Below are 13,671 nucleotides of genomic sequence, written 5' to 3'. Positions count from 1 at the left end.
GCATACCCAGTAACAAATTGGTTTAAGTCTAACAGATGTGATAGACAGAGGAAGGATATCATCGTAAATGGCTATGGTTAAAACACATTTGATGAATATTCAGGATATGATCAGATTTCACAGATCATACAACCGTATAAATTGGTTTGTGTTTTGATTCTACATGAAATTATGAATCACAGCTCAGTAATTGTGTAGATATCATCATTTGCTTTAAGAATAAAAGAATATTAATTTCTTCAGTACACTCAGAACGAACATGTAAGTATAGTTAAGTTATTGTTACTCTTGGTTCAGTTTTGTAACATTAAGCTGAAATTTTTAAATGATTAAAGTATTTGTTCGGGGTAATAAAATAAATTGCACATGGGTTTGTGAGTAACAGGAAAAATATCATCCCTTTTATTAAGAATATCGAAATGTGTTTCTACCCTCCTGGCTTTCCTCTATATTTACCCATTTTTATTTGGATTTTTATGCAGTCTTCTTTGAGATATTCTTTCCGTCGTGGGTTCTGGTGTGCCCAAAATATGCAATGCGTATGAAGAAAATGCCGCTAAACAGACTCTAAATACTGAGTTGTCACAAAATCTTACCACCAAGCGATGCTTAAACATTCAAACAAACCCTTATTGAAACATTTATTGAGATTGGTCTCAAAATAAAGGAATTGCCGATCAAAATTCCATCTGAGCTCCATATGTGCTTAAAAGATCCATAGGTGCATGATATAGAAATCATCAAGATAATAACGGATCACTTCCATAAAACAATAAATGTTTTATTCTTTTGTGTATCTTTCTGTAATAAAAACTAATATATTCGATATACATGTAGACACATTGTCCAAAGACGAGCCTGGATAACATCACCATAAAAGATAAAAGACATTTAGTATACTGTAAGCATAGATTACCGCTATATTCGTAAGTCAGTGGCCTTTTTAAACGTACACATATAGGAGCTTTTATAGCGTCACTTATTCCGATAACGGTTAAAGCGAGGTTTGAGGAAGTAAAATGCCATCACTTGTTTCATTAAAATTATTTCAAATTATTTCACCCCTTAGTACAATACACACGTATTACAGTATTTGGCATGTATCATTGTTGTCATAGAGTACATGTACCTTTATTTTATACAATATTATGTGAATACCACCTACAAAAAATCAAACTAAAACGAAAACATAATATCAACTAGTATAACACGTTACTTCTATTCAGCTCCCCAATGTCACTATAAATTACTACAAATAAAAGCATATCTTATCGGTGTTGATTATATATTATATGTTACAATAACAGTTTGCTGCAAAATTATAAATAGATTTAAGTTTATGATTCTTCATTTACCATTGTCATAAATATATTTATTTGATTTTGCGTTGTTTACTTGACAGGAGAGTAGAATATTTTTTTTCGATGACAGTTTTAATGAAGAAGTTTACTTGCAATTCACTACATGACAATCAATAAGAAAATACTTGTGCCTTTGAATGGAAAATCTATTAGATACACTTGAGGAATCTTGAAGTGAAGTTTTTTATCAATACTAATTTAAATAATTTAGGGAAACATTATATGAAACAAAAGCTTTACAGAGATATGGCCCATTTTGTTTGTTAGCTGTTTAATATTGTCCACATTCCGTTGTTTTTTTTAGTGGGAAATTATTTATCATACCAGTAGTATTCGCTCTGTGTCAAAATTTTTATATACTCGGTATATTCTAGATATTATTTTATATTGCTAGCAACAGGTAGTTAGCCTATTGAGGTAGTGATATCTAATTACCAAACACATAGACTAATATACTTTCAGGAAAGCTACAGAACTTTAATTGTTTAAATTGGCTTAGACTGGCTATTCAATAAGTATATTAAAGTGATCCATAGATTTGTAGATGGCTTCCTATATCACCTTTATATGGATCTCTTCAGCACATAAGGAGCTCAAATGGAATTTTGACCGGCAATTCTTTTTTTTGCGCCCATTCTCAATAAATGTTTCAATAAGGGTTTGTTTGAATGTTTAGCATCATTTTGTGGTAAGATTGTGAAAACTCTGTGTTTGGAGACCGTTTAGTAACATTTTCTTCATACGCATTGCATATTTTGGGCACACAAGTACCCACGACAGAAAGTATATCTTGATGAAGACTGCATAAATTGTTATAATGTTGTCAAACACTTTTCAACAAAGGTGTCAACTCTCCAAAAAGTCCAGTTTTATTGCATTGTCACTCAATTTTGTCATATTGAATATTGCAAATCCTTTTATCCCCAAATTATCTAAACATAATGAAATAGCCAGTTCTCAGTTCTTTTCCAACACAATATTTAATCTTTCAAGAATTTGTTATATTTATACAAGAATTTTTATATACATTACAAATATATTTTATTTATTTACTGAAAACATGAAGAAACTGCTATCAGAAATATATTTCAAATTACCTCCCTTTATTTACATGAACTGTTGATTTTTTGTTTAAATTGAAAATATGAACAAACTCATCAGAAATATATTTCTAATTACTTCCCTTTATTTACATGAACTGTTAAATTCGGTCAAATATTTTTAAGTTATGCTTTTTGTAACTTATGATATTGATAATTCTTCATTTGAGCATCTGGTTTATCATATTAGACCTTAAGTTTTTTAGGTACAGAGACTTTAATGAATATAGGTATTATATTTCAGCAAAGGAATAACAAGTAAAGTTAGTAACACCAGTATTATAGCCCTAGTAACTGTTAAGATATTTACTTTCAATTACCAACAATAAAAAAGCTGCCAGGACAGCATGCTTTATTATTATTGGTGCTTGATTTAAACAAGTGCCTTGAAATTAACAAAGACAAAATTTTCATTTAAAATATATAATGATATATAGTTATGGATAGTTACCTAGGTATTTTGTTCATTAACAATCCATGCCTGAGTCATGTGTCTTGGAAAATGACCTTAAAGTCCAAAACATAAAATTACTTAGAAGTAAGTTTCGAATGAATAACTTCAGAAGTTTTGAAGATTAATGTTGCATGTGAAACTTAAAATTCACAAAGGGCAATTATTCAGTCAAAATATAGGTCTTTGGTTTATACAGAATTTATTTTAGTTCGACTGTGTAGGAAGCTATTAGCTTATAGTCACACTTTCGAATCCGTTCCTGGAACCAACCAGTACTGAGCAATGAGTGTAAAGTTTCTTGCTCAAGGAAAAAACGACTTGCCCCCGACGGGGTTTGAACCCTTGCGGCTATCGATCATTAGATTACTAGTCTGACGCATTAACCACTCGGCCATGCCGCCACCTATGGGTTTTTGGAAGTGCACACAGTTATCATAATGAAGACCTGTATGAAGTTTAAGGAAACATCCTTAGTAGTTTTGAAGATTGGTGTTGCACCATTAATTTTCAAAATTAACAAAGGGCCACATACATGTATCTGTCAAGTTCCATACTAGAGTTATAGGTCTTGGAAAATCACTTATATTGACATGGTAAAAAGTTCAAGATGAAAATAAAGTGAGAAGTGCGTGTATCATATTCTTCAATTTTGACATGAATGAGCTGTTCTATGCAGCAATACACTGGAGTAGTCATTATAAAACATAAAGTAAAGAATCAACCAAACTAAAACTCCTTTTTACAGGCAGTATGTTTGAAATAAATTACAGATTTTCTGTCTGCTCAGACAACCAGCTGGCAGACTACAAACAGAAACATGACAGAATAGACTCTTTGAAGGAAAATATAGGTAGGATGAGGAAGGAAAGGATGTTTCGGATACCAAATTGGTCAATTCATTGTTCTGTAGAATTGAGGTCATGATACAAAAATTAAACAGTTGTTTTTTTCTAATTTTTTAATCTTTCTTTTTTTCTTCAATAGATAAACAAGCATGTTGAAAGTGAAATAATTGAAATCAAATTTGAAAGGTGTTTGATAGAAATAGGAAGACTGTTAATTTTGTTAAAAACAAAAATTAACCAATAACTACATGGGCAAAGGACCGCCCTTGTTGTTGTGAAATATGCTTAAATTAATGACCTAACTAAAATTAATGTTCAACATAATTTTCATATTCTATGAAATTCAAATTACCTGACCTTTGTGTTAAACAAAATTAATAAATATATTTTAAATTAGGAAAGAGTGTTATACAGAGAATCTATTTCATCCACAAGAAATACTTTTTTTGATTTAACATGGATGTCTATGTGTCTGTAATAAAAACTTAATTGTCTATAACAACAAAACATCATCAAGACTCATTTGTTGTCTGCTGCAAGTCTCCTTGTTGATATTCCTGCACCAGCTTGGCAGCCTTTGTTCTGTTCTGTAATTTATTTGCCTTTCCTTGAAATCTTCCTTTACTGTAACCACCTTTCCCTTCGAACACTTCCATCACTCTGAATTATTATTAAAATAAAAGAAACAAAATGCTGTGACTCACATGCTGAAAAGTACAGAATGTTTTCAAAAAACAAGATCAAATAAATATTTTTTTCTCTAAAATGTTTGTACATTTTATTATTTTTACAGTTAAAACACTATTTTGTATTCTTTCACTTATGATTCCACCTTCAAGATGAAATTCCTTTTATCAAAATTTATGAACTTCAAGGCGTTTTATTGAATTTCAACAAAGAATAAAAATTATTAAAATTGTATTTATTTCTTTTTTTAGCTTAAACCAAACATTCAGATTTTGTATCATTTTCAGATTACTCCTTTTGATTTCCTAATACCACTTAAAGCTGTATGCCTCCAGATAAGCCAAAATATTTCAAGAAAATCAAACACTTGAGACAAATGTACTAAGATTTTAAGAAAAAAAAAAAAAAAGAAAAAAAGAAAAAAAAGAAAGGCATATAGCCGAAACGTATGCAGTAAAATTTAATTACTGAATGTTCGTGTTTGTGTGACTTGTCTGTTTATTCTAAGATTTTAAGAAAAGTTAAAAGAAGTTAAAAAGTAATAATTTACATGTTATGTCCAATCATTTACTGATTTTGCAGTATTAATCACCATATTGCCACTGCTTTATTAAATTTTGTTCATATTTTGACCTCTTTTTGGTAATTAACGTGGATTGTAAGTGCATTACAATGAGTAAATTATTTTTTTGTTCACTTCACATGATTTTTCATTTAAATACATTTTTAAAATTTTATGAAAATTAGCATCTGGAGGTCAATGCTACTTTAAATCTTTTTTTTTAAAGAATTTAAGATTTGTAAAACAAAATAAACATGTTGAACCACCAGTCTTATTTACTTACTTTGGACCAAGATCTTTGACAATTGTTTCTGGACCAGACATCATAACAAAACCTGTTCCCTTGTCTTCCCCAGCCGTTAACAGACATAACACAGTCTAAAAATAGTAACGTCTATACTTAAGCATATTACAAGTTATTTAACCCTAACCTTGCTGAAATTGTATAACGTACTTGGCAGTGCATTGAAATTAAACATTCTTTAGTGTGAAACATTAAAACTGAGTCACAATCTGATTAAAACCAGCTCTATATAATGCTCTGCTTCTAGATCTGACCGTGACCAAATACAAAGTCATTTCTGGTGACCTTTCACACAGCCAATCATCAGCCAGCTTTCATAATTTTGAAAGCAATGAACTTTACTAACAGTAAAAGACTACATGGATAAACAGTCAAATCTGCATCTTAACTGATGGCTTATGTCAGTAAATATCCTGTCTGATAACTGAAAATTTTGACTGGTATGCATTTAATTTACTTAAATCACAATATGCTATTTTATTTCATACATGATAAATTAACATTATCCATAGTCATGCATTACACTGGGATAAAGGTTTGTTGAGTTCTTCATTGTCACACATCAGAACATAAACAGTTAATATTTCAGCTGTATATGTACCCCAAAGTCACTCAACTTGATAAAATAACCAGTATTTTAATATGCTTTTGAAAAGATTAAGAATGTTAGAGAGTCATACCTGATAGCCAAACCATCAAAGTTTGAGTGTAATAGAGTTAGAGCTGTCACTGATTCAGTGCAAGGCATAACAACGATATACATGTATGATCTACTGATATATCAATAATTACCTATAATTACTTGTCTGTCATTCACTTTCATACCTGTTTAAATGATTCAGTTCTTGTTTATAAAAGCCCATTGCATGATTTTTATCAAGACCATTTTTTTTGGTCATTTTTGCTGTGAAATATTTCCACTAGATAACAACAGCATAATGTTAGACATGGGCCCTGCTTCTGTACGTTTTGGGTAAATTTTCATAATTTCTAGACATTTAATTAGTCAAAATTATCAACTTTTTTTAAATGTGTATTGATTATTTATCGACAGAAAAATAAACATACATCAATATTGTTTCTAATCCATGACATATTTCACAAGTGAAAGATTTAACCAATATTACCTCATCCCCAATCTCTTTTAAGAGTGTGTTCAAAAAATCTAGGTCCCCTTCTTTTCTGCAATAACACAATGACGGTTACATTACCAGTATGTATTTTTAAACACTGTTATGATTGATAATCAGTACAAGAGTGTATAATTAAAACTGTAATAAAATGTTACAAGGTTTTTATACTATCAATTACATGTATAGTGTACATTACAATATTATAATGAGGGCAAAACTAACTGTAGAACATCTGTTTATGACGTTTCAACATAATGACATCTACACTGGTACAGACTATGCCATTTAACTTCCAAAAACAAAAACAACCTTTGTACAGTCACTAAACACAAATAAATTTTAAAATGTAAATCTAAAACTATTGACATTTTTTTTATTTTTGATTAATACAATTACAAAGAAAGTATTTTTTTTTGGTTTGGTTTTACGTCACACTAACATAGTATATGTCATATGGTGACTTTCCAGCTCTACTGTTGGAGAAAGACCTCAGGTGCCCTTCTGTATATGTCAGGCATGAACGGGCACCTGAGTAGAACCACTGTAAGCTAGCTGGATAGCTTCCTCACATGAAAGAATTCAAAGACCCTGTCCGGATTCAAACCCACAGACGTGAGGGGCAAATGGTTTACAGTCAACAAAGAAAGTATGAACATCATCTAAATATTGCGCCATACATGTCCTGTGTTAATGTGATTAAGTCTGGAATAAATAATGAGCTCAGTGTGTTACCTGTGATATATAAAGTATGGAGGTTTTGTCTGTTGAGACTTGAACTTCTCTGCCTCAAGTGTGGCTAAATCTCTCAATAATGTTTGTATTGTCTGAAATATCCAATCTAACAAAATTATGAAATGGAAAAATACAAAACTACACTAAACCTTTGTCAGCATAATAATGCAAATTTAAGGCACTTATTATAAGGAAGTGCAATCAAACACATTTACATTGATCCCTTCAAAAACAAAAGAATTTAAGCTTTTGATTTTACAACATCAGATTGAGCTTCATCATATTCATCAAACATGTATATCTTATATATAAACATGTACCTTCATAGTATATGATGAAAACAAAGTGAGATTGTGAAAGAAAGCCTTGTATGTTACCCCTTCTGTAACACAATAAAAATTACCTTTAAATCCTGTGGATCATATGGCTTTGGAAACAGTTTGTATTCTTAAACATACATTATCCTCTGAAAATCTGACGTGATGAACAATAGGGGTAACTTTCACAATCGAGTGAATCATCCTATGAAATTTAACAGATTTAGATGAAACAGTAAATGAATTGAAACATGTACTTTGACTTTTACCTCTAACATACTGACCAAATAAAAACAAGTCCTACAAATACAAGTAAGCTGTCTGTTGAATGGATTTGAAATTTCTTCAGAAGATTTACCTTTTGAGAATTCTTTGACCCCTTCACAGCTTTCTCAGTAAGTTCATAATGCTGTTCTAATGGTCCTCTACAATGAAACAAATAATATTTATACCTTATGCTGTTGCAACTGCCTGTTCATAGTTCATTCAAACTGCGTTCAGATAAGCATACAAGGGGGACAACTTTATGAAAAGTCTTAAAAGAAGAAACTGAGAAGTTCAGGTAAGCATAGAGATGTTATAATTTGTATGAACAGAGCAGATCTTTTATTTTCTAGACATATACAAATGTACATTGTCTTGTTAACATGCAGTAAATACATAATATAAAACATAATCACATAAATATATGTATGGTGAGTGATTATAATAAATATTAATTTCCAGTTCCGTCATGTCAAAAATTCTCATTCGAGTCCCTTAAATATCTGGTGTCAGATAAGGAAACATGGTTGTGACCCAATTAAGGCTCAACCAATAATCAATGGGTAGCCAGGCAGACACCTAAACAACTTAACTATATATGCCCTGGTATTTTGTATATAGTTAAAAGTAAAACTTACTTTAAAAGAGCTGTAAGTGACTTTTCCACATCATAACATCTACTTAAGTAGTCTAAGACACGCTTCCCACATACAAAGTTGAGATTTGTAGAATTCTTCCTCTTTCCTTTCTCTGTTGACAGCAATTTTATCATCTACAAAGTCAAAAATTTACACAACAATAAATTTCTTAGTTATCTTACTGCAAATACTTATCTTATTAAACTATACAGATAAAATTTATATTGGAAAAGAAAACATATGGTTATAGTTGATTGATTATACCAAACACTGCATCAATCTCAATATATTATCATGCCAAATAAATAAGGCTGCATGAGACAAATTATGAAAATCCATTTTTAATGTTAGTGGTAAGGCTCCCATGTTTACAATTTTTTGTAAACGTTTACACGATTGGTAATAACCGAAACGATACCGTTTAAACGGTGGTACTTCTATGTACTATACTACATCATGTATTCGAATAGCCAGATGATGACTTAATTACTTTCTATTTTTAACACATGTACAAAACAAATAAATAAATAATGTTCAAGGGTCATCACGATTGTGTCGGCACACATTTTTTGCATTGAATCCCCATTTCTCTCTTTGAAAGATCAAAGAAAAATCAAATTTACAAACATGTTTTATGTCACAAGCAATTATTGCAAAGCAATGCTGTGTGGAAGGTTGTAAACACCGTTATTGACTTTGGAATAAACCAAATAAAATTGATAAAATCCATGATGACAGGCAATGATCAAGAAATTTTGTAAGATAATATAGTCATTTCGATTAAACGGTAAAAAATATCGTAAACGTTTACGAATGAAAATATAGTCAGGCTTAAAAAGTTAGGTTACCTGTAAATCAGAAGCATTAGAGACATGAGTTCCACAACATAAACAGGAATCTATTCCATCTATTGTGAGAACACGTACAGCTCCTTCGTGGTCGTCCGGTAGACCACGACATCTCGCCTTTGCTAGTTCCGGATCATCCTTGTCGTGATACAATGTCGGGTAAACTTTTACACCCTCACGTATTTTCTCATTTAAGATACATTCAAGATTGACCATTTCTTCAGCTGTCATTTTTGGAGTGTCAAGTTCAATGAACGACACTTTGTCTCCAAGATTCCTGCATAATACATAAACTTTGTTAGTAAAGCCATGCACATACATGGACTAGTTATTAAAAGACAAAGACTGAAACTGTTCAGTAAATTGATTTGTTACAAGTAAGGAAGAGATCTCATGCTAACTGAAGAAGATTTGTGGTTTAACCTAAGTAAATGTACTTGCTTCCATCTGAAATGATGTGAGAATAAGGCTGTGTCTCCCTCAACATGTAAAGCTGTTTAGTAATCATATGACTTAAACCATTTCCCCCCTAAAATATCTTAAATGTACATGCCCATCTATCAATTTAGGCAAAATTATTCATCATTTTAGGGAAAATTCCTAAATATGTAGTGAATAAATAGTAAACAATGTAGACCATGATGAAACACAAGGAATGCCAGCTAATCTTGTGATCTTGGTCTGCACTAGCTGCATGGGTATATATAATTCGTTTCTGTTAGCAGGCTGACAGTAATATTTGAAACTACAACATCTCTCCTCAAACCCCAAAAATTAGTAAAAGTAACAGAAAAACTCCAATTCTTCAATAATCAAGCAAAATTGATTGAACTAAAATGACAATCCAAAAACAAAAACATGCTAATATTAAATCTTTCTTCTTTTTTGAAAACAGCATATCATTTTAATGGCCTTGTTTATAGGCAACTACATAACCGATACATGTACAGTTTATATAATATAAAATACATTACCATACCATCTAAGCATTAATTTTTTTTCCCTAACAAATTAAGATCTGTCTTTATAAGTGTATGTCAAAAAAGTTGAGATGTTACCATGTTGTAGTTTTATATCCATACACGTTTTCTGCTATAGCCGTGATGAGATGCTGGCCGGAATGTTGCTGCATGTGATCAAACCTTCTTGTCCAATCAACAACGAGATGTACGTCCGTACCAGGTGGTATCTCACTGGTGACAAAGTTGACAGCGTCTGTTCCACGTCTTGTTATACGTAACACCGGAACATCATTTATCTGTAAACATCATTTAACCCTTCATTATCATTACTTATATCAAACATAATATTCTATAAAGATATGGAACACTTTTCATTAAGCAATAACCCTCTATTTGACAATACTTTTCATCTTAATGTTTTGCCATTTTAGAGTTAAATTATTTGTTTCAGTGTTCATATATTTGTACAGTTACAAAAAATAAATGTCATGTGCACATATATACAAAACTAATTTATCTCCATATAATACAATGTTATCACTTTTGCTCAAATGAAAAGCAATTTTTTTCAGTCAAGAACGTAATAAATCTTGCAAAATTGAACACTTTTGATTTTAAACTTGAACAGTTTATAGGTCATATCTGAATAGTTTAAAGATTATCAAACATTTCTTACTGTGCCTCTGTCATCTGGCTGAAAAAAACGAAGTAAATGCTCATCATTATTTTGTTCTCCACATATTTTACTGTAATCATCATATTTCATAATCAATTTGCAATTCACTTACTTAATAATATATGACCAGAACATCTGAATAGAAACAACATTATAAAACACTATTTGCTTTACTTCACTATCAGAAAGGCATTGTTATACTCTTTGACATTTGGGAATGCCTCCTAGCTCATATCTGAGGCAGTTTTTGTTAGAGAAAAAGGGCCTAGACTCATATAAAACAATTCAGCCATAGTGTTAAGGTACAATCATGAACTACTTAATATTGTTCAGTATTTGATTTATTGAGATGTGGCTCTTAAGCATACCATGTAGACTAAGTTTATACTAAATACTAAGTTTACACTATAGAATCTAAATTTACACACAAGACTTAGTTTACACTAAATACTAAGTTTATACTACAGACTCTTAATTTACACTAAAGACTCAGTTTACACTATAGACTCTAAGTTTAAACTTTAACATGACTTAAGACTAAATAGTTTACACTAAATACTAAGTTTACACCATTGACTCTAAGTTTACACTTAAAACTTAGATTACACCAAATACTAAGTTTACACTATAGACTCTAAGTTTACACACAAGATGTAGTTTACACTAAATACTAAGTTTACACTATAGACTCTAAATTTACACACAAGACTTAGTTTACACTAAATACTAAGTTTACACTACAGACTCTTAACTTACACTAAATACTAAGTTTACACTATAGACTCTAAGTTTACACTAAAGACTTAGTTTACACTACAAACAATGTACTAAGTTTACACTATATACTCTAAATTTACACTAAAGACTTAATTTACGCTTAATATTTAGTTAACAATAAATACTAAGTTTACACTGTAGACAGACTAAGTTTACCATAGAGACTCCTGGAATGTTAACACACTGGACTAAGTTTACACCGAGGGCATTATGTACACTGAAGAAAGAAATACCTGACCACCTCCTTCTGGGAACAGAACTGTATCTTCTAGAATCACTTCATAACCTTTCAGAACTTCCTTCTTTCCATTCTGAGTTACCTTTAACTCACCTGCAGTACAGCTCTTTACTTTTGTATCAAACTGAAATTTTAAAAAACAAAACATTTCTATAACTTGTGCATGTCAGCATTTAATATAACAACATGTATCCCCTCCACTTTAATAGTATGTCACTTGTCAAGGGAGTTAACTTGATTTGGCTTTTGGGACTAGTTGGCAAAACAACTTCAGGAGTCTGCATAATATTACAATTCTATAAAATAAAACACATTTACCTGAACTAATCTAGTACACCTCACCTGGCTAATGAACTTGTATTTTGGAAAAAATTACTGCAGTAAAAATTATCATGTCATCTTCACCTTTTATAAAAAAAATTAAGAAATAAAATTGCTCTTTAAATTGGCATCCAACTTTTAAGAAATAAAATTATTGCAATAGTTCGCTTCATGAAAAAGGGTGAAATGAATTATAATTATGCCCCTACATTCATAATAAAATTTCTTTAAGAACAGCAAAGTTTAGATTAACATTGAGGCTAATTTAAACAAACTGCATTAACTATTTTCATATTTGTCATTTCTTTTTTTCCTATTAAACGGATTAAAATAATTGTGAATTTCAAATATATTTTATCAAGTACAGAAAAGAATGACCAAGACTTACTTTGTAGATTATAACAGCTGTAAACTTTTAAAACAATCAATGCCACTAAATTGTTATCAGTTTTATAAACAAGCTCTAACATGATGTATATATATTACATAAGGATCTCATGTATCACTTTGAATAAAATTTACTGTATCTTTATATTGAAAGAAGAATATCAAGTGTCAGACAGGAATTTACACAACTTTTACTATCCTATTATCCTGTAAACCATATATAAAAGCATGAGGTATTGTAAATGACATATATCCTTACTGTATGTCATTTAACAAAGAAAAGTCTACAAATTTAACTTATCAGTAATTTTATGTGCAAGCTCAAGATCATAACTGTAAAATCCAAATCAATACAAGCTTTATAACAGCTCTACTAGCTACTTGAGTTTAGACAACTTAAAATAATTCAGTAAATTCTAATATGAAAATGCATGCATACTTAATAATTTACAATTGTTTTATATAAGAAAACTGACACTTATGTACATCTAATTACATGTACTGAATTTAACTGACATTATTTAGAATGATGCAATCTTTGTATTATTTTTAGAAACAAGTCAATCCCCAGGTCTTCCTGGAATGGAAACTACTGACTAAAATGTTAAGAGAAAATTTAATTATTAATTAAGTTATTAATGCTACCTCTTAAAGTAATCATTATTGTTATCTGCTGCTTTTTCATGTACACGGGCAGATTATTTCATTGAAAGTTTTAAATATAAAACCTGGGACAGAAGATAACACCAACAATGTGTCCTTTAGGCTTTACTTTCAATGACAATGTACTTCATATTCAGTTCATTAGATGTAGGTAAATATTAATCACCTATTCACTTAGTAAGTGTACTAAATTCATTGAAAAATACATTAATAACATTCCATCAATAATTTAAGCTGCTTACCTCTCTTAAATAACTGTTCTGTTGACAGGCTAACGCCATTATAACAAATTGGTGTAACTGTGCTGAGCCCTGTTCAGTAGTCAGTATGACACTAACTTGCGTGTATTCCAAAAAGAAAGTAGAAACTGAAAGTAGGACACTGCAGCATTATGGGAATGTG

General features: G+C 30.6%; 1 protein-coding gene across 1 annotated transcript; it reads right to left on the bottom strand.

Moving 5' to 3' along the window:
* Positions 1 to 3,896: 3,896 nt before the first annotated feature.
* On the bottom strand, positions 3,897 to 13,670 carry LOC132720148 (alanyl-tRNA editing protein Aarsd1-B-like). The gene is made up of 11 exons (XM_060704189.1): positions 13,512 to 13,670; positions 11,894 to 12,022; positions 10,884 to 10,901; positions 10,304 to 10,503; positions 9,246 to 9,522; positions 8,398 to 8,531; positions 7,854 to 7,920; positions 7,179 to 7,270; positions 6,441 to 6,495; positions 5,293 to 5,387; positions 3,897 to 4,420 (listed from the first exon to the last, which is right to left on the bottom strand). Exons 1-11 carry the CDS (start codon positions 13,548 to 13,550, stop codon positions 4,273 to 4,275), a joined length of 1,254 nt encoding a protein of 417 aa, XP_060560172.1. The 5' UTR covers positions 13,551 to 13,670; the 3' UTR covers positions 3,897 to 4,272.
* Between the last annotated feature and the right edge of the window lies 1 nt (position 13,671).

Source organism: Ruditapes philippinarum, unplaced genomic scaffold (assembly GCF_026571515.1).
Source record: "Ruditapes philippinarum isolate M1 unplaced genomic scaffold, ASM2657151v2 ctg1364_1_1_1_1, whole genome shotgun sequence".
Classification (NCBI taxonomy): domain Eukaryota; kingdom Metazoa; phylum Mollusca; class Bivalvia; order Venerida; family Veneridae; genus Ruditapes; species Ruditapes philippinarum.
This window is presented reverse-complemented; position numbering and strand designations above follow the sequence as displayed.

Excerpts from the sequence above, each read along its gene's own strand:
- LOC132720148 (XM_060704189.1), bottom strand. The coding sequence starts at position 13,550 with ATGGCGTTAGCCTGTCAACAGAACAGTTATTTAAGAGAG. Across the intron at positions 7,921-8,397 it reads TCACTTACAGCTCTTTTAAA|AGGACCATTAGAACAGCATT; the intron begins GTAAGTTTTACT and ends GTTTCATTGTAG. Across the intron at positions 5,388-6,440 it reads TAAAAGAGATTGGGGATGAG|ACTGTGTTATGTCTGTTAAC; the intron begins GTAATATTGGTT and ends TACTATTTTTAG.